The sequence below is a fragment of the Pagrus major genome, chromosome 15 (genome assembly GCF_040436345.1).
Source record: "Pagrus major chromosome 15, Pma_NU_1.0".
NCBI lineage: Eukaryota > Metazoa > Chordata > Actinopteri > Spariformes > Sparidae > Pagrus > Pagrus major.
In genome coordinates this window covers 24618025-24638264 of record NC_133229.1, presented here as the reverse complement: position 1 = coordinate 24638264, position 20240 = coordinate 24618025, and the positions used below count along the sequence as shown (strand labels likewise).

General features: G+C 42.3%; 9 protein-coding genes across 9 annotated transcripts; 2 read left to right on the top strand and 7 right to left on the bottom strand.

Moving 5' to 3' along the window:
- Nucleotides 1–448: 448 nt before the first annotated feature.
- Nucleotides 449–876, bottom strand: LOC141009513 (histone H2A). Its single transcript, XM_073482160.1, has one exon. The coding sequence runs from the start codon at nucleotides 874–876 to the stop codon at nucleotides 493–495; it is 384 nt and encodes a 127-aa protein (XP_073338261.1). The 3' UTR covers nucleotides 449–492.
- Nucleotides 473–1718, top strand: LOC141009512 (histone H3). The gene has a single exon (XM_073482158.1). The coding sequence runs from the start codon at nucleotides 1238–1240 to the stop codon at nucleotides 1646–1648; it is 411 nt and encodes a 136-aa protein (XP_073338259.1). The 5' UTR covers nucleotides 473–1237; the 3' UTR covers nucleotides 1649–1718.
- Nucleotides 1719–5835: 4117 nt separating this feature from the next.
- Nucleotides 5836–6351, bottom strand: LOC141009499 (histone H2B 1/2/3/4/6). Its single transcript, XM_073482144.1, has one exon. The coding sequence runs from the start codon at nucleotides 6349–6351 to the stop codon at nucleotides 5983–5985; it is 369 nt and encodes a 122-aa protein (XP_073338245.1). The 3' UTR covers nucleotides 5836–5982.
- A 3423-nt stretch (nucleotides 6352–9774) lies between these two features.
- LOC141009089 (histone H3) lies at nucleotides 9775–11399 on the bottom strand. The gene has a single exon (XM_073481499.1). It carries the CDS (start codon nucleotides 11021–11023, stop codon nucleotides 10613–10615), a length of 411 nt encoding a protein of 136 aa, XP_073337600.1. The 5' UTR covers nucleotides 11024–11399; the 3' UTR covers nucleotides 9775–10612.
- LOC141009093 (histone H2A) lies at nucleotides 11314–11815 on the top strand. Its single transcript, XM_073481501.1, has one exon. The coding sequence runs from the start codon at nucleotides 11388–11390 to the stop codon at nucleotides 11769–11771; it is 384 nt and encodes a 127-aa protein (XP_073337602.1). The 5' UTR covers nucleotides 11314–11387; the 3' UTR covers nucleotides 11772–11815.
- Nucleotides 11816–12588: 773 nt separating this feature from the next.
- On the bottom strand, nucleotides 12589–13639 carry LOC141009377 (histone H1-like). Its single transcript, XM_073481979.1, has one exon. It carries the CDS (start codon nucleotides 13532–13534, stop codon nucleotides 12929–12931), a length of 606 nt encoding a protein of 201 aa, XP_073338080.1. The 5' UTR covers nucleotides 13535–13639; the 3' UTR covers nucleotides 12589–12928.
- A 2655-nt stretch (nucleotides 13640–16294) lies between these two features.
- On the bottom strand, nucleotides 16295–16719 carry LOC141009764 (histone H4). The gene has a single exon (XM_073482460.1). The coding sequence runs from the start codon at nucleotides 16717–16719 to the stop codon at nucleotides 16408–16410; it is 312 nt and encodes a 103-aa protein (XP_073338561.1). The 3' UTR covers nucleotides 16295–16407.
- A 555-nt stretch (nucleotides 16720–17274) lies between these two features.
- LOC141009520 (histone H2B-like) lies at nucleotides 17275–17908 on the bottom strand. The gene has a single exon (XM_073482168.1). The coding sequence runs from the start codon at nucleotides 17906–17908 to the stop codon at nucleotides 17540–17542; it is 369 nt and encodes a 122-aa protein (XP_073338269.1). The 3' UTR covers nucleotides 17275–17539.
- Nucleotides 17909–18565: 657 nt separating this feature from the next.
- Nucleotides 18566–19288, bottom strand: LOC141009542 (histone H4). Its single transcript, XM_073482192.1, has one exon. The coding sequence runs from the start codon at nucleotides 19168–19170 to the stop codon at nucleotides 18859–18861; it is 312 nt and encodes a 103-aa protein (XP_073338293.1). The 5' UTR covers nucleotides 19171–19288; the 3' UTR covers nucleotides 18566–18858.
- Nucleotides 19289–20240: the final 952 nt, after the last annotated feature.

Sequence of the window (20240 nt, the reverse complement as noted above, 5' to 3'; positions counted from 1 at the left end):
TCTATTAATTATATAACCTCAGTGAGTTAGTTACTGTGTAGAAAGAAAGCTGTATTTGAGAAATGTAGCACTTTTAAATTAGTTGTTAGCATCCGATTAGATAAATAGAAGGTAGTCCAATATTCAGTCCAGACAATCGGACCAGTAGTATTTAATAACACACGTGGGTTATTTTCCGATACGCGAATTTATATAATTTAAACAAGTAGTAACAAGTAAGTAGCGATGAATGTTGAGTTTTACTTTAATTGTAATTAACGAGTCATGACGGACGCTGAATTATTGTAATGCTTGATAACATTTAATAAAGAATTCAAGACTTTTGTGCAAATACCGAACTACTTGAACGTATGAGTGGTTTATACTTATACTATATTTGGTTGTACTAATATAAAATCATATAGCCTATCAGTAACATGAGAAACATGGCTCTTTGTCAGCAGAGTGTGTGGCTCTTAAAAGAGCCTTTGTTTGTTGGTCTGTTCGGGTCTTTTACTTCTTGGCGGCCTTCTCGGTCTTCTTGGGCAGCAGCACGGCCTGGATGTTGGGCAGCACGCCGCCCTGAGCGATGGTCACTCCGCCCAGCAGCTTGTTGAGCTCCTCGTCGTTGCGGACGGCCAGCTGCAGGTGACGGGGGATGATCCTGGTCTTCTTGTTGTCGCGGGCAGCGTTTCCAGCCAGCTCCAGGATCTCAGCGGTCAGGTACTCCAGCACGGCCGCCAGGTAGACGGGGGCTCCGGCTCCGACGCGCTCGGCATAGTTGCCTTTGCGCAGCAGCCTGTGGACGCGGCCGACTGGGAACTGGAGCCCGGCACGGGAGGAGCGGGTCTTTGCCTTTGCTCGGGCCTTTCCGCCGGTTTTGCCTCTTCCACTCATGTTTGTATGTTTTCTAGAGTCGCTGCTCAGAGAAACTGTGTCACTCACAGCCGCCACCCTCCTTTATATGTGTGCGCAGCGCGCGGGAGAGTCCCTGTCGGACCAACCAGAAAAGAGGCTTCAGCAGAGGCTGCCGGCCCGATTCTGGCGGACTTTTTGAACACGTTTCTCTCCAATGAGCAGCGGAGACTCGGGCGGTGGGTCGCTCTTCTAGGCGGTGCTGAGCGCCACGTGGAGCCCCCGACCAATCAGAGGGCGGAGGATGACGCAGCGTCACTGATCACAGCCGCTCTCACAGCTTAAAAGCAGCGAGTCTCCGCTTTCTTCACGACTCTTTTCCTTTTTAGAGAAAGAAGAAGCGATGGCAAGAACCAAGCAGACCGCCCGTAAATCCACCGGAGGCAAAGCCCCCAGGAAGCAGCTGGCCACCAAGGCTGCCCGTAAGAGCGCCCCGGCCACCGGCGGCGTCAAGAAGCCCCACCGTTACAGGCCCGGTACCGTGGCTCTCAGAGAGATCCGTCGCTACCAGAAATCCACCGAGCTGCTCATCCGCAAGCTGCCCTTCCAGCGCCTGGTCCGGGAGATCGCTCAGGACTTCAAGACCGACCTGCGCTTCCAGAGCTCCGCCGTCATGGCGCTGCAGGAGTCCAGCGAGGCTTACCTGGTCGGCCTCTTCGAGGACACCAACCTGTGCGCCATCCACGCCAAGAGGGTCACCATCATGCCCAAAGACATCCAGCTGGCCCGCCGCATCCGCGGAGAGAGAGCTTAAACTCACCCGAGACCTGCGAGACTCAACCAACAACACAAAGGCTCTTTTAAGAGCCACCTCACTCTCACCTAAAGAGCTGCTTCCTCTTCTTCACATATAATTATTTTGAATGATCGTCTATCAGATTTTTTTATTATTATCATTATCATTATTATTATTATTATTATTATTATTACTGCAAAAATGACATTGGGAACCAAAGGGGCACTATGTACCCAATTTTGGTATTTACAATATTGAGAGAATAATACAAACCCCTTTTTTTTCATACCTAGTTAAATCAAGCTGTTCTCAGAGATAAATAAGGTCCCCAGAACACTGATTGAAGCTAGGGAGGTGGCAGGGTCCGCCAAAAATAAACAAAGTAGAACAGTATGAAACTGTCCTTTAAGGTCAGTTTTGGTTATTCCTTCATGAAGACAAGTTTGTTTATTTAGGCACAAAAAAATGTCAGTGAAGATCTTTCTCTTCTGATCAAAATGTCTTCCCCAACACTACATCATGCACCTTTAAGACCTCTGTCCCATATCTGCTGCCTCCTGCTCTTGAAATGATCGATTTCCAGTAAAGTAATTGTTCTTCGGCTTCAAAATAAAGAAACAAAAGCATAATTTTTCCATCAGGCTGTCAGTCTTTTAACCTTCTACTGTTACTAAAAACTCACAACAGAGGCATCTTCTTGTTTTACAAAGTAATTCATCCTAAACAAAACAAAAAGTAGGAAATAGATAGAAAACTAATTTCAACAGTGGGTAAAATTTGAGTTGCAGCATGAATTAATCGCCAACTATCTCATAATTATTTAATTGTTCTGGGTAACTTTTTTTTTTTTTCCAAGAAAATAAAATCATAATTCTGTGTTCATAAGTTTGTGTTTGAAGTCATATAAAAGTAACTGAAAGTAATCAAGTTACGTTACTCCTGTTGTGATAGATTACGTTACTCACACACAGGTTCAACAGTCACAGTCAGTTTATTAATATAATACAAAATGACTGGGTGATTATGTTTTCTGCTGCACAGTTATTTGTTGGTGTTATTTTTCAACACAGTAGATTAACTTATTTTTGTGCCATATGAAAATATTATCAAACGATATCAGTATTTCTTATGGCAAGCCTACATGTTCTGTGCCACACGTTCAATTCTAGTATTTATATTTATAGTAGTTATGGGAACAATATAAAAACTATAATTTATATAATATAGTTTATAGTAGGATAGTAGTGACGTAAAATTGTGACTATACAAGAAAAAAAAGATTATTTACTTGTTTTATTTCATTTTATTTCATTTCCCATTATGCACTCATGCATTAAGAAAAAAGTAGAAATGTCGAGAATAAAGTTGAAATACAATTTTGTGTATTGTAAAAGTACATTTTCAACCAAAAGCTGACAGCTACACTTTGTTTATGAGCTTAAACAGAAATAGTTTCTTTGTTAGTAAAGCCAATTCTGAAGGACAGTTTCACCAATTCAGCTACACAAGGCATTTTGTTGAGGCAGTCTCGAAGGTCAAGTTTAATCTTGAAATGTCAAGTTTATTCAAGGCATTTCAACTTTATCCACAAAATTTTATTTCATCTTTATTCTCGATATCTCGACTTTCTGGAAGTGCACAATGAAAAACTCTTCCACAGGTGTGACATGCAGTTCATAGCATCAGCTGTAGCATCAAAAGTTACACTTATACTTACTGACTGACTTATTTATTTTTTATGTAATTACACGGTTTGGCCACAACAAAAACTGGCTTCAAAGCCTGGCATTAACTGTGTAATAACATTGTCACGAAAAAGACTTTTTCCCTTAAGCTTACATTGTGAAACTATTGAACATGTTTTTACAGATTGTTTCCATACTACTGCCTTTTGGCTTGATTTACAGAAATATCTTTCAGAAATGCTTGAAAAAGATGTCTCTCTAACAAAGATTGATATTTTACTCATTTTAATTCCTCTTTTTATTGCCCATTAAAATATCAAATGATGAATTACTTTGTAATTTAGTCTATTTATCTATAGATTTATACATTAATGTGTAAACTAAATTATTAATGCCTATATTTATTGTACAATCAGTGAAATGCTTTATTACTATTTCCGTGACACTTGCGGTCCTCCATAGAGACTGTCTGTGACAGAGAGAGGGACAACACTCGATGAGTTGCCAGCCATGGATATTAGACTGACCCTTAGTAGTACTTAGTAGTACTCATTAACTACAAAATACTTGCTTAGTAAAAACACAGATGGGGAACATTAATATTTGAAAGGAGTTTCTGGTTTGATGATGACAGAATGTTTGTAAGTTTGCTTAATTTCCTCAGAAAATACCTCGAAAAATACCCTCGTGGCAGCAGCACCCCTTGATGGCAGTGGCCCCCCCAGCAGGACAAAGTGCCTGCAACCCTGCAAACACTGCTCAGGAAGGACCTGAGGATCGTGGCAAAGAGCTCAAGGTGCAACCTGGTCTCCAGATTTCCCAGATCTCAATCCGATTCAGCATCCACTGGATTGCACCGTAACAAGTCTGAGCCGAGAACGATCCATGGACGCTCAACTGGATTGGGATCAGTGGAATTAGGAGGCCAGTTTTACAGCTTGAGTTCATCGTCAGGTCCCTCAGGCCGTTCCTGAAACCAGAGTTGGTTTGATCCATTCGGTTCAGGTGTACAGTATATCATGCGTCCACTGGCTGCAGTGCTGATCGTGGCCACTAAAGGCTGTCAGTGTTCATCAAAATGCTACACAAACACTTTAGCAGAGGTGCAGACTCACCTGGTGTCATCCAGGTTTATCCTACATATGTATGGAGGACCGCAAGTGTCACCGAATTAGTAATAAAGCATTTCACTAATTGTGCAATAAAAAAAGGCATTAATAAATTAGTTTACAAATTCATTTATTTATATTTATCATTCATTGATTTTTTTTTCTTTTTTCTTTTTTCCAATGCAAGTTTCCAGAGACAGTAACTACAACAACACAATAGTGGAAGGAGACAAAGACATGGTGAGTTAAGGTTTTTGCTCTGAATGGCGTCACATAACTGCTGTTTTTCAGGGCAGAAATGTGTCGAAGAGTCGGTAGGACAGACTTTATTCGCACATATTTGGTAATGATGTTTTCCAAAAGTAACAGAGAGTAATCAACTTACGTTACTCTTCTATTGTGATACTTGGGATTACATTGCTGACTACATTTATAACACGTAATCAGTAACTATCAGAAAACATTACTAAAGTGGTCCTCCCCAACACGGATTGTAGTAATAATGGAACAGGGTCACATTTATTCATATATAACAGAAAATAAGTCAAACTAAATAACAACAACAATAATAATGAATGATTATGTTGTCAGCTACACACTTCAGTATAGGTCTTAATTAGGTTTTAATCAATCAGCCTACATGTCCAATTCCAGTACTCATTACAGTAGTTATGGGTATCGTATAAAAAATACACTATATGTGACACAGAAAAACGAGTTTACAGTAGGATATGATGTGTGGCCCTTGGGAACATCTACCTCTCCTGGCTCCCGCTGCCTCACATATTGACAGATCTGGATCATCATACCCTGGGCTCCGCTGGATCATTGCTGTCCTCTGTTTACTATCTCCTAATATCTGTAAAATTCGATGCCTCTTCACTCTGATACTTTCTTTTTTTTTTTTTACTGCTAATCATCTTGTGTGGCCTGCCCTCTTCCAGGTCACCATGGTGGAGGGGAGGTCATGGGGCCCTGGCACCACTTGGCGATGCCTCGGCCTGCTCAGTCGTCCTCCTGGATCCACACACTTTACATTTATTAAATAAATTGTCAGATATTGTCAATGCAAATTGTGATTTTGTTCTTTTCTGCACATGCGACACCTGTTGCATGTCTATGCATCCTGGGAGAGGGATCCCTCACCTGTGGCTCTTCCATCTTTTATTTCCCCCCTCACTTGAATCGAGGGTCTAAGGACACAGTGTCATTCACTGTACAGATTGTAAAGCCCACTGAGGCAATGTTATTGTGGACTGCATAAATACAATTGATTTTATTTTGAAGTCTAGACAGGTCAGTATAGTCTGGTAAACAGCATCACCCTGTGGTCAACAGATGCACTGCAGCTGTGATTTTCAATGAATGACTAGAGGGACTCGTCAGCACCATGAATGTAAGGGGGCACATCCACTGAATAAACTCATTAAAGCCTTGATTTAGCTAGAACATGTAATTTAACTGATTAGTGGGTTTTATATATAAATAGGAAAAGCGCTCTTGTTTGAAGCGGTGGGTGGCTCTTAAAAGAGCCTTTGTGTTGGTGGTATCAGCGGGTTTACTTGGAGCTGGTGTACTTGGTCACAGCCTTGGTGCCCTCAGACACGGCGTGCTTGGCCAGCTCACCGGGCAGCAGCAGGCGCACGGCGGTCTGGATCTCCCTGGAGGTGATGGTGGAGCGCTTGTTGTAGTGAGCCAGACGAGAGGCCTCACCGGCGATGCGCTCGAAGATGTCGCTCACGAAGGAGTTCATGATGCCCATGGCCTTGGAGGAGATGCCGGTGTCGGGGTGGACCTGCTTCAGCACCTTGTACACGTAGATAGCATAGCTCTCTCTCCTGGACTTTCTCCTCTTCTTGCCGGTCTTGGTGGCTTTGGACACGGCTTTCTTGGAGCCCTTCTTGGGCGCTTTCACGGTCTCAGGCATGGTTGTTCCGGTAACTCGTTCAGCTAACAGATGCCCTCACAGTGGTCGGACAGCTGTAAATATATGCGCCTGATGCAAATGAAGCTGAGCCGTTGCTCGCACAGGATTGGCTGGGCTGTGGTCGAGACTGAGCATGCGTCGCACAAAGTAATAATCTTAAAGTACAAAGTGTGATCTGAGCAGATTTTTTAAATGTCGGACATGATTTTGTGGTGTTTTATGTCAAGAAAGGTGAAGACTGATTTAGATCATTCAGACATCTGACCATTACGAATACAGACTATAAAATCCTAATAAATAAAATACAAAATGTGGGATAATCTGTTTCAGAGGTCTCCCTGGAGTGCTGCTTTATATCCTCTAGCTATAATCCTATAACTATAACTCAGCCTTATTTCTATGCAATGACATTTAAGTCAATATTGAATAAATGCATGCGCTTGTATTGCAATTCTCCATACAACCCAATACTGTGGAGACACAAACTTTTCTGTGGCGCAGGCATCTATCTGATTTCGGCCAGACTGAAGAAATATTGTTCTCCTAATCAAAGCTGCTGTGACGTGTTGTAATAACTTCAGTGGAAGCAGTCAGACTGAGGAGTGGCTGGTACACAGGAGGAGAGGACAGTGTTTGAGGTTTGTTGGAGAGTTTCTGCCAGAACCAGCAGGTGGAGGCTGTGGCTGCAGGTGTCTGGCAGTGGTTGTAGATGGAGGTTTGCAGAGGTCGTTCAGCCTTTAGGAACAGCTTTCTGCAAGTGGAGGCAGCAGATCATAAAGGCAGATGAGATATGTTGGTGGTTTCCAGATGCTATTGGTTGAGGGTGGAGCAGGGCACTCCACAGGCTGTAGGTGGAGTTGAGTCCACAGCTGCCTTCCAGAGTTCCAGGCTTTATTTCTTATTCTTAATTATTTTGCATAATTGATGGAAAATGTACCGAAGCTTTGACTTGAATCTGTAACAATCATTTTCACAATATTTCGCTTAAAAAAATGGACTGAAATTTATAAGAAATATATGTTTTTGGATTGATCCTGCAACTAAAAACATTTAGGTTGTTTCAATAAAATGATATGTATCATTAGCTTTACACTGTGTGTTGGCGTGTTATTACCCGAGTCTGTAAGCAATCTAGTCTTGAGCGTTGATGGTAAAATACACAGAAAGACCTTCAGGTGCTCAGATCTTATATTTTCAATGATGGAAGTCGGCTGTGTCACTTTCGTCAGTCTTTATGAGACTTTGTGGGTCGTCAGGATGCAAAAAATTTTCAGTAGATACGTAAATTGAACAGAAATCGTTGAGTGAAACTCTGAGAAAAACTGTCTGACAATCACATCTCACTAGACATTTCAAAACATTTCCAGATCTGAATGCATCCTAAGTCATATTGTCTGCCATTCAATCAATCAATCATGAATTTTTAATTCAAGTCCAACCACTACTCTAGTTAAATAACATTATGCTGCAAAGCGTTTGACGAGATATGAGCTAAAACATTAAAGTAGGCTAATTTATGTGTCTATTTTAAGCTTGTAAGAATATAATGTTGTCTACAAATACATGTAGCAGTGAGAGATTCATCTTTATCCCTATATATATATAAAACAAAATACACATACAAAATAAGTTGTAACAAGAAATCTTCTTCATTTTACTGCTATCATCAACCATCAACCTGAGTGGGCCCTGAATTAATATTATAATTTATATTGGGCAAATGTCTAAATAAAGTTATGTTGAATGAAACAATCACAATCAGACGGACACTTTGAAAACCTGGACCCAGCACAGTGTTAGTCCAGTATAGGAGTATCGTTTGGTTTCTGGGTGCGAGGACAAATAATGAACTTCTATATGCAATCACACTCTGAATACCTTCCACAAAAAAGTGATATATGAAGTTGACCAACTTTTTGCAACTAAGAGAAAAATGGACTACAATTTGACAAAAGAAGAAGCAGAGGCATTAAAATGGCTGTCAGCTAATGAAAACATCATAATAACATAATAATCAATTCTTTAAACAGAAAAAGGGTACAGCAATGGGAGCCTGCTTTGCACCTAATTACTCTAATCTGTTTATGGGAGCATGGGAAGAAACATTTGTATACTCGGACCTTAATATTTATTTGAATAAAATGATATGGTGGGGCAGGTATATCGATGATATTATCCTACTGTGGTCAGGTTCAGAAACAGAACTCCCTCAGTTTCATTCGTATTTGAATAATACTAATAGAAATTTGAAGCTCAGTCTTGACTTTTCTTTATCTGAAATCAACTTTCTAGACCTAAAAATCTCTAAAGATGTCAATGGAGATTTACACACCTCTATCTTTAGAAAATCAACTGACCGCAATACGCAAAAACTACATCCAGAGCTTACAATAAAGCAAAATGTCTCCCTAGAGAACAGCTGTTGGCCTCTAAACAGAAAAATCCACAAAATTCAGATCAAGTATACTTTGTGACACAATATAGTAATCAAGCAAATAAAATCAAACAAAGTGTCAAAAGAAATTGGGACATATTGAAAAGTGATAGTACTCTTAGAGAAGCTCTCCCAGATGCTCAACCATCAGCTTCAGAAACGCTCCAACCCTAAATGATAAACTTGTTAAAAGTCATCTCCCCCCTAAACAACGAAAAAGCTGGTTCTCCACCAGAAAAGGTGATCACAAGTGTGGACACTGTAACCACTGCAGTAATATGATAAATGCTAACCACTTTACTGACATTACATCTGGTTGTAACTTTGATATAAATTCATTTATCAATTGCAATTCCCTCATACGTTGTTTACAGGCTTGAATGTTCATGTGGTCATTTCTATATTGGGAGAACAAAGTGTAAATTGAAGGCAAGATTGGCTGAGCATAAGTATGAAATAACAACTGGCAATCCCTAATATCCCATGGCTGTTCATTATAAAGATGTAAATCATGGCAGTTGTAATTCTTTAAAGATATCAGGTATAGAGTATATTGAAAACTCAATCAGGGGTGGTGACAGACTCAAAACACTCACACACACTCCTATTTCTCAGCTCACATGTTGACTTGTGTTAGTAGGAAAAATACAGGTGTTGATAGTAACACTGACAATCAATCAAACCAATTTATTTATATAGCACATTTCAAACAAATCAAAATGCAAAATTTTTTTTTTATTGAAAAGTGATTGAAAAAAACAAAAAAAACATGGGATATTAAGAAAACTAAACAGGTTTAGAGACGAATGCACACCAAATGCAATAGAATGAATAATTAAGACGATAAAAATGTAAATAACAATAAATTACAACAAAGATAAAATATATTACTGCACATAACAGTTCACTCATTTTGTTTAAATAAAATATAATAATAATCACAATAAGTGTAAATAAAATCTATATAAATAACAAAGTGTTGTGGAAAAAAAACTAAATTAATTAAAAATAGGTATAAACATTAAAACCATAAAATTATAAGTCACTATATAAAATCCAGACTGAATAGCTCTGCTTTGAGTAACAGCTTCAATGTCTCTGTTCTTTCAAGTGTGCCAGTAAGACCGTGAGCCGTCATTCATTATTGACACACCAAAGTCTTGGTTTGGTTGGTCCGGATGCTCTGATGCTGTTTCTCAGCAGATCAGTTATTCTGTAGTGATGTTGGCCTTTATAACATGTCAGGTAGAAGCAAAGACTAAAAGGTTCATAATGCACAATATGCAGGTGCAAGCAGATTTGTTTTTTAGTTTTTTAAACTACCAACCAAGCATTTATAACTAAGATTAAACAGATGCTCTATAACTAAGTTAGAGACAAAAATGTATATTATAAGTCCAGTTGCCTACGATACAGGACCTAGGTTCACCATGACGTGGATGACCGAGAACCTTCATAAACATATTATAATTGTCCCTCAGGATGAACAGATTTACACCCTAAACTACAACAGAACCACATTTCGCTTGATGTTTGTATAATTTACTAGCCAACATGTCTATTTAGATTACACAGATTTACATTTGTTCATAATCAAGAGGGATTTCCTGGAAATGATGGCAGCAACCACTGACTTATCACATTTGGGAGGAGAAAAAAAGGTTATTTAAGTATGAAATTGGTTGAATGTCATTATGGTTATCATTAATATGTTACATTTTGTCATGTTGTATCATCAGTAAAGGAAGCAGCGCTTTAGGTGAGAGTGAGGTGGCTCTTAAAAGAGCCTTTGTGTTGTTGGTTGAGTCTCGCAGGTCTCGGGTGAGTCTAAGCTCTCTCTCCGCGGATGCGGCGGGCCAGCTGGATGTCTTTGGGCATGATGGTGACCCTCTTGGCGTGGATGGCGCACAGGTTGGTGTCCTCGAAGAGGCCGACCAGGTAAGCCTCGCTGGACTCCTGCAGAGCCATGACGGCGGAGCTCTGGAAGCGCAGGTCGGTCTTGAAGTCCTGGGCGATCTCCCGGACCAGGCGCTGGAAGGGCAGCTTGCGGATGAGCAGCTCGGTGGATTTCTGGTAGCGACGGATCTCTCTGAGAGCCACGGTACCGGGCCTGTAACGATGGGGCTTCTTGACGCCGCCGGTGGCCGGGGCGCTCTTACGGGCAGCCTTGGTGGCCAGCTGCTTCCTGGGGGCTTTGCCTCCGGTGGATTTACGGGCGGTCTGCTTGGTTCTTGCCATCGCTTCTTCTTCTTTCTCTAAAAAGGAAAAGAGTCGTGAAGAAAGCGGAGACTCGCTGCTTTTAAGCTGTGAGAGCGGCTGTGATCAGTGACGCTGCGTCATCCTCTGGCCTCTGATTGGTCGGGGGCTCCACGTGGAGCTCAGCACCGCCTAGAAGAGCGACCCACCGCCCGAGTCTCCGCTGCTCATTGGAGAGAGACGTGTTCAAAAAGTCCGCCAGAATCGGGCCGGCAGCCTCTGCTGAAGCCTCTGTTCTGGTTGGTCCGACAGGGACTCTCCCGCGCGCTGCGCACACATATAAAGGAGGGTGGTGGCTGTGAGTGACACAGTTTCTGTGAGCAGCGACTCTAGAAAACAGACAAACATGAGTGGAAGAGGCAAAACCGGCGGAAAGGCCCGAGCCAAGGCAAAGACCCGCTCCTCCCGTGCCGGGCTCCAGTTCCCAGTCGGCCGCGTCCACAGGCTGCTGCGCAAAGGCAACTATGCCGAGCGCGTCGGAGCCGGAGCCCCCGTCTACCTGGCGGCCGTGCTGGAGTACCTGACCGCTGAGATCCTGGAGCTGGCTGGAAACGCTGCCCGCGACAACAAGAAGACCAGGATCATCCCCCGTCACCTGCAGCTGGCCGTCCGCAACGACGAGGAGCTCAACAAGCTGCTGGGCGGAGTGACCATCGCTCAGGGCGGCGTGCTGCCCAACATCCAGGCCGTGCTGCTGCCCAAGAAGACCGAGAAGGCCGCCAAGAAGTAAAAGACCCGAACAGACCAACAAACAAAGGCTCTTTTAAGAGCCACACACTCTGCTGATAAAGAGCCATGTTTCTCATGTTACTGATACATGATTATAACTCTTGTTATAAGCCACTCATTCAAGTAGTTCGGTATTTGCATGAAAGTCTTGAATTCTCTATTAAATATCAGGCATTACAATAATTCAGCGTTCGTCATGACTCGTTAATTACAATTAAAGTAAAACTCAACTTCGCTACTTTATTACTTGTATAAATCATATATTGGCGTATCGGAAAATAACCCACGTGTGACAGTAAATAGGCCTACTACTGGTCTGATTGTCTGGACTGAATATTGGACTATCTTCTATTTATCTAATCGGATGCCAACAAACTAATTTAAAAGTACTACACTGCTCAAATACAGCATTATAGCTACACAGTAACTAACTCTGAGGTTATATAATAGAGTAGGTTTGATATTTACAGGATTTGTCTCCTGCATGAAGTGTAAAACATACTGAAGTAAAGAGCGAGCGCCTTTAAAATTGCACGGAAGTAAAGCATTTGTATAAATATTATTTACGTTGCGTCAATGTCAATAGGTCTGAGTGTGTGCTAAAGGCATTAACTACATTTAAAATGCTACAACAGTAGCACATATAAACAATATACAAACATTATTTATTAAAAAAAATAAACTGATACTGAATCAGTTGTTTTAACATTTCTATACAAAATCGAGAAGTTTTCACCGACAACCATGAAAGATTTTGCCTTAAAGCAGGAAAGCAGCTGTCAGTGACCTCACAGATTATTATCAGAGCATCATCCCACTCATGAATCACTTCATCCACTGAATGGATGTAAGAAAGATGTGTTCAATTTCAATCTCGACTTCTACAGATAAATTGACTGAATCTGAAGTGAGGGCACTTTCCCCTAAAGAAAATTTCCCATCATTCCCCTCATTCTGATTGAACTGATAACCTGTGACTCTTACACACCATATTTCCTCCGTCTTTTAAAGCAACATAAGCGGTTATAATCGAGCCTGATTTAATAATCTTAATATTTTAGTTTGTACAGGACACAGTAACAGGATGCTGCTCTTTGTGGATGGTGTGGGTGGCTCTTAAAAGAGCCTTTTGTTGTTTGTACTCAGACTTCAGACCGCTCACTTCTTCTTGGGTGCTGCCTTCTTTGCTTTGGGTTTGGCGACCTTCTTTGCGGGGGCTTTCTTGGCTGCGGGGGCCTTCTTCACCACCTTCTTGGGGCTCTTGGCGGCCTTCTTGGGGCTCTTTGCTGCTTTCTTTGCGGCCGCGGGTTTCTTGGCCGCCTTCTTGGGGGATTTCTTGGGGGTTGCTGCTTTCTTTGCTGCCGCCTTGGGCTTCTTAGCCGCGGGTTTCTTGGCTGCGGGCTTCTTGGCTTTAGCGGGAGCCTTCTTGACCGGCTTCTTGGCTTTGGGCTCGGCCGCCTTCTTGTTCATCTTGAAGGAGCCGGACGCTCCGGTGCCCTTGGTCTGGACCAGAGTCCCCTTCACCACCAGCCCCTTGACGGCGGTCTTGACGCGGGAGTTGTTCTTCTCCACATCGTATCCTCCGGCGGCCAGAGCCTTCTTGAGGGCGGCCAGAGACACGCCGCCGCGCTCCTTGGACGCGGCCACGGCCTTGACGATGAGGTCCCTGACGCTGGGCCCGGCCTTCTTCGGCTTGGCGGCCGCCTTCTTCTTGGTGGCTTTCGCCGGAGCGGCGGCCGGTGCTGCTGGTGCTTCTTCTGCCATTTTCGTTCAAAGTCCTTCTCTCGACGAAAGTCTCACTGGACGAGTGGAGAGTACGGAGCAGGAGGCGGTCCTTAAACACACCATGAGAACCGTGGAGACTCAACCCAGCCGCTGTCTGCTGAGTGCAGGCTGAATGTCGTGTCACTTGTGTTTTCTCTTCATCGATAAAACCCTCCGGACTGACTGTGGGAGAGGTGTTGGAGGCTGACGGTGAAGGAGCCGGTAGCGGACTCGTGTCTCTTCGTGTTGAAGTCATGTTGAGCTCTGATGCTCTCTGCATTTTGTTCAGGGAGCCTCCAAACCTCACACTTTCACCGCCGTGCTCAGCGCTGCGCAGCGACTTTTCCACCTCATTTCTCCCCTAAAATGTTTAAAATGCATCAGAGATCCGTCAAAAGATGATTTCTAGCTGCTCAACATGTTTGTTCAGAGATTAAATATAAAAACAACCATCTGTCGTTGCTCATATTTTGTTAAACTGAAGTTATTGTGGCGGCAGCAAACACACTGATGACGGCTGAGGCTCATGGTGTCACACAGAGCTGCTCACTGCGGCTGTCAACATTTCTTCTGCTGACAGCTAGTTTTAATATAAATAACGTGTTGATAGATCTTCTGTTATTGAACAAACACATCGATATGTACAGACAGGTGGCAAATTAAAGGAAAACACAAGAACATGTGTCAATATTGTTGGGCAGCCACGTGCTACCAGCACAGCATCAACATGCCTCAGCATGGACTCTACAAGTCTCTGAACTCTGCTGGGGGGATTTTCCTCCAGAAGATTTTCCCTCACAGCGTCTGATTCACATAATTGTTATACTTAAAGTATTCAGTGACTGCCCTCCCATCAGAATAGACACATTTCACAGGATACAGGTGGTCATTCAGACCTCTTTGTATTGATTTGCAGTGACCCAAAAGGGAATAAGTGGAACAAACGCATGCTGGAAAGATATTGATGTTGGGATACAGTGTATTTAGTTTATTTCCCTTTATTAAACACGTGTGGCGTTTGTGGTCCCCTGAGTACAAGCAGTTGGCAGCATCACAGCTTTTCGTCAGCTGAGACAACAGAGATGAAAAGTCAGCACCTTGGACAGTGACTGTGCCACACTGAGTGCTTTAAAAGATGCACCTGAACACATCAGAGTCAGACACTGGGTACATTACAGCTGCTCCTACTGGAATAGAAATGTCAGAGTGTAGACAGACTATAAGAGCATATAGATAGAGAAAAGATTTTTTTAAATAAAAATTTAGTAAGAATAAAATAAATAGAATTTTTTTTAAAAATGACATTAAATCTATTTGACAATATAAAATACTAGGCTACCAGAAATAGACATGCTAATATATGTGCCTCTTACTACATAATTAGTAAAGTGTAGATAGGTGATGATAGGCAATAACTTACACCATTAACATGTGCTAACAAACAACAGTAGAACATTGCACATAAAAATGGAAACAAATGGGTGAGTTGAAATATTGGTTGATTTGTGATTTAGATTGGTTTAGATCTCAATATCAGAGACAACAGCAGCAGACGGAGGGTATTTTTATTCAGACTAAACAGAAGCATGACTCTTTGTGAAAACTGCTCCAGTCTGTTTCATAAAGTTTGGTTTATTTCATGATTTTCGATTAACAAAGATCGAGAGAGATGATCATTTTAGACATGATCAAAATCACTACACTAAACAAAGCAAGATAACCTGTGTGTGATATTTACATTACTTGTATAAATGGCACTCGAATGTAACACACTGGAGCATTTCCACGACTGTAAGTGACCCAAATAATACGTTGTTTTCTATTTGTATTAATTCATTTCCGTTTTATAAAACTGGAGCTTTTACTTTGAAAGGACCACAAAGGGCATAAATAAGATAGATGGTACGCAAGTTACACTTGTTAAACTAAGTTAAACGTAATATTTTTTGTCTTATTTAGCACCTGGCTGACGGGGGCACAAGGTTTGTCACTGTTTCGTTTTATATTGTGTGTATTTTGAGTGACTGTATAATGTGTGTCTTAGTAGTTTACTGAAGAACTAGCATGTTGCGGTATTAGCCCTTGCGTTAGCGTTACCTGACTGTATATACCAGTCATATATATGACTGTGGTATAGTACCACAGAATGTAGCCTATGGTATAGTACCACAGAATATATGGTATAGTACCACAGAATGTATAGTACAGTACCACAGAATATATGGTACTATACCACAGAATGTATAGTACAGCACCACAGAATATGTGGTATAGTACCACAGAATGTATGATAAAGTACTGCAGTGCCTGAGGTACAATCCTGTGGTAAATGTCCCAAAATACCACACATACCTCTAGAGTACCACAGGAATCTACTACAGGAAGATGTGTTATAGTACCACAGAAATTTTTATTTTATAGTATTTTTCGTAAGGGTATGGAGTTTGGTGTTCTCATTAACATTGTGACCTGATAGATACCTAATTTGCAATTATTGCAGTAGATGTAATATGACAGAAGCTTCACTATAAGCTGTGTTTCATGTATGTTAATGACATTTTTTTCTATAACTTAAGCTTTAAAAGGCATAGGTGTGTGTGTGTGTGTGTGTGTGTGTGTGTGTGTGTGTGTGTGTGTGTGTGTGTGTGTGTGTGTGTGATTGTGTTTTACTTTCTCACCAGCTCTTACGCTGTGGGTATATTCACGGTGCAACAGTATGATCATTAAGGCCTTTTTGAACCATCAGAAAGTGTTTGAAATCCTCAGCGTTAACACAGTATTGATGTATCAACACAAGGAAGTTTGCTTTTGATGTGAAATCAGTGTGCGGCCCTTAAAAGGACCTTTGGTTTAGATGAAGAAGAGATCGATGTTTAACCTCCGAAGCCGTACAGGGTGCGGCCCTGCCTCTTGAGCGCGTACACCACGTCCATGGCGGTCACGGTCTTCCTCTTGGCGTGCTCGGTGTAGGTGACGGCATCGCGGATCACGTTCTCCAGGAAAACCTTGAGCACACCGCGAGTCTCCTCGTAGATCAGACCGGAGATACGCTTCACTCCGCCGCGGCGAGCCAGACGGCGGATGGCGGGCTTGGTGATCCCCTGGATGTTATCACGGAGGACTTTACGGTGACGCTTGGCGCCTCCTTTCCCGAGTCCTTTACCTCCCTTTCCTCTGCCGCTCATGTTGAAGATTTTTGTTGACTGTTTCAAGTCTGCTGGTAAAGGGCAGGCACGCGCATTATAAACCCTTTCTGCGGACGTAAAAGAGAGCAACAGGGGTGGGTTTCTGTGGGCGGTGCTTCAGTGGTCAGTCCTGCATCTTAGCAGCTGAAAAGAGAGAAAACTGTTCCTTTTGATTGTCTCTATTTAAAATGATTCATACATTGTAAACCAAAATCAAAAGATCGTACTGATGAACTATTTGTTGTGTGGGGATAACAAGCTGAATCCCTCTGCACGTCCCCAATTCTCGTCGGGTATCATTTGCTGTAAGTTGATCTCTCATTTCATGTGGAAACTTCTGATCAACTCGCTTTACAGAAGGATGACGACATCTGAGTCACATCTGACACGTGCATTTCACACCATGGTGTCTTGATGAGCACTTTTCGTCATTTATTTGATTGCTGTGAGTTTCATAGAATCAAAAGTTCAAATCTTTTCATTGGTGTAAGATCATATAGCAGCATAGAAGAAGGGAATAGTGACTGTTTCGTGTTGGGACTTTATGTACTCGGGACTTCAGATTGAGTTTGTAGTTCATCTCTAGGCAGGTCAGTATATTCTGATTAACAGCGCCGCCCTGTGGTCAACTTCATTTAAGGCAGGTGAAGATAAATCTGAACCATTAAGTAACGATATAAACTAATGCTATAGTAGTAATCTAAACTCATTAGTGCAATTAGTTAAATAGGGGAGTTTACACAGTTGTGCAGGAAAGTGCTCTTGTTTGAAGCGGTGGGTGGCTCTTAAAAGAGCCGTTGTGTTGGTGGTATCAGCGGGTTTACTTGGAGCTGGTGTACTTGGTCACAGCCTTGGTGCCCTCAGACACGGCGTGCTTGGCCAGCTCACCGGGCAGCAGCAGGCGCACGGCGGTCTGGATCTCCCTGGAGGTGATGGTGGAGCGCTTGTTGTAGTGAGCCAGACGAGAAGACTCACCGGCGATGCGCTCGAAGATGTCGCTCACGAAGGAGTTCATGATGCCCATGGCCTTGGAGGAGATGCCGGTGTCGGGGTGGACCTGCTTCAGGACCTTGTACACGTAGATAGCATAGCTCTCCCTCCTGGACTTTCTCCTCTTCTTGCCGGTCTTGGTCGCTTTGGACACGGCTTTCTTGGAGCCCTTCTTGGGCGCTTTCACTGTCTCAGGCATGATCAATCAGATTGGTCACGAGTAACGGATGAAGTGTTGGAGGTCGGAGCGCGGTATATATGTGCGCCTGGTGCAAATACAAATGTAGCGTTGCTCGCACGGGATTGGTTGATGTATGGACTGAAACTGAGCATGCGTCAGTTTAACCGCCCTAAAACCTGCATCAAGTGAAGTGTATGTATGTTTTTGCATGGCAGACTTATGTCTACTAAATTTCCCTCGGGACAAATAAAGCAATCTTGTGTTTTGTATGTTGAGATTCGTATTAATTATATGTGTACTTTTCATCCTGTATTTTTAAGAGGAAGCAGATGAGAAGCAGTTCTCATATGATACTGATCAAACAAAATATGGAGAACTGACTTGCATAATATATTGTGCATGTTTATAATAGTAGCCTCCTGCAAGTTTACTTTTTAAAGTTGATTTTTTTCACCATTTAATGTTAATGTGAGTGTTTAATAATTCATTTAAATTGTTTGAATTATAAATACAACTAAGGGGTAAAAAGACAAAGCAAGACACACGCGAGTACAAATGAACAAAACTAAACCACACTATTTGCTTTTTACTTTTTATGTGTTAGTGTATATTTGTGAGTGGGATGAACCATGACATTACCAGATGAATGCAGTCGTAAGAGTTAAGTGTGCATGATCAAAGTACACAAGGTCGATTTTATTGCCTAAACACACTGAACCGCATTTTAATACAATAAGACATATGCAAATGGACACTCAACACTACTGTGCTTTAAGTCTTGTTCTACAGCTCCGGAAGCAGACCTTATTCATGGCAGTCATTAGTTATACCTCAGGTTGGTCAGAGTCATGAAAACCTCAGCGTTAACATAGTATTGATATATCAACACAAGGAAGTTTGCTTTTGATGTGAAATCAGTGTGCGGCCCTTAAAAGGACCTTTGGTTTAGATGAAGCAGAGATCGATGTTTAACCTCCGAAGCCGTACAGGGTGCGGCCCTGCCTCTTCAGCGCGTACACCACATCCATGGCGGTCACGGTCTTCCTCTTGGCGTGCTCGGTGTAGGTGACGGCGTCACGGATCACGTTCTCCAGGAAAACCTTGAGCACACCGCGGGTCTCCTCGTAGATCAGACCGGAGATACGCTTCACTCCGCCGCGGCGAGCCAGACGGCGGATGGCGGGCTTGGTGATCCCCTGGATGTTATCACGGAGGACTTTGCGGTGACGCTTGGCGCCTCCTTTCCCGAGTCCTTTGCCTCCCTTTCCTCTGCCGCTCATTGTTGCTAGTCAGACGATTGACGTTGAATACTTTCAAGGGCAGATTTCCACTGGTATTTAAATCACATCTACGGACGTAATTGAAGCCGGCGGTAGTGGGGGTGGGGGGCTTTTCTTCTTCGTTAGTCTTCCATGAAGTCTGATGTCTCTTTGGTCTGTAGCGCCACATACTGAACAAAAACATGAATCAGGATCATGTCCCCACTTCACATAAGATGTATTTTTATTTTTTTTTCATCTGCTGTGTATGACTGACCATCACATTGTGTCCACTCGCTCGTATTTGTCAGAAACCAAATTGTTTTTGTTAGTTTAAGCAACTTTGTGTCACAGACATTTGGCATTGAATACGGTGTTCCTGAATAATTCTAGGTCCTCTTCTTTTTTTGTTTTATACATGCTCCCTCTGAGCAACATTATCAATCATCATAATGGTACATATCACTTTTATGCTGAAGGTATAAAACTACACATCTCTGTTTCACCAGACAGTCCCAGATCTTTTAACACTCTTTTATCTGTCACACTAACATTAAAGGTGTACTTGGCAGGATATGTCAGTTGCTGCTGGTTAAACAAACTTTTTCTGGATAAGGAGTGTTGATTCATGTTTCCCAGGTTTAAATAGTCAAAAGTGTTCCCTGAAATCGGTGCCCTTTAAGTCCCCCAGGCTCGTTTAAAGGTTTTTCAATTGAAATAAACCACCATAATGCTTTTTAATCCCATTAATTAATGTATTAATCGATGTGTTTGCAATGTACTGCAAAATAAATTAAAATATTCATTGTATATCTATAAATGGACAGTCTTTCTTCATAATACAAGCATTTTCAAATGTCCCCACTGACCATCATCACCTCGGCTCAGCTTTGATGGAAACGCAAGACCCCGGTGAACACATAGACATGTATAAGTAGACGACCGTTGCCGCGGTACGTTAGCACGTCCGCCATATTGGATAGGTCTGCCCTGTAAACAAATACAAGTACATGTGAAAACTGTGGGTTTTCTGAATAAAAAGCACTAACATTTAACTGATTTTGATGAGTCGTTTTTATATGCAGCGATTT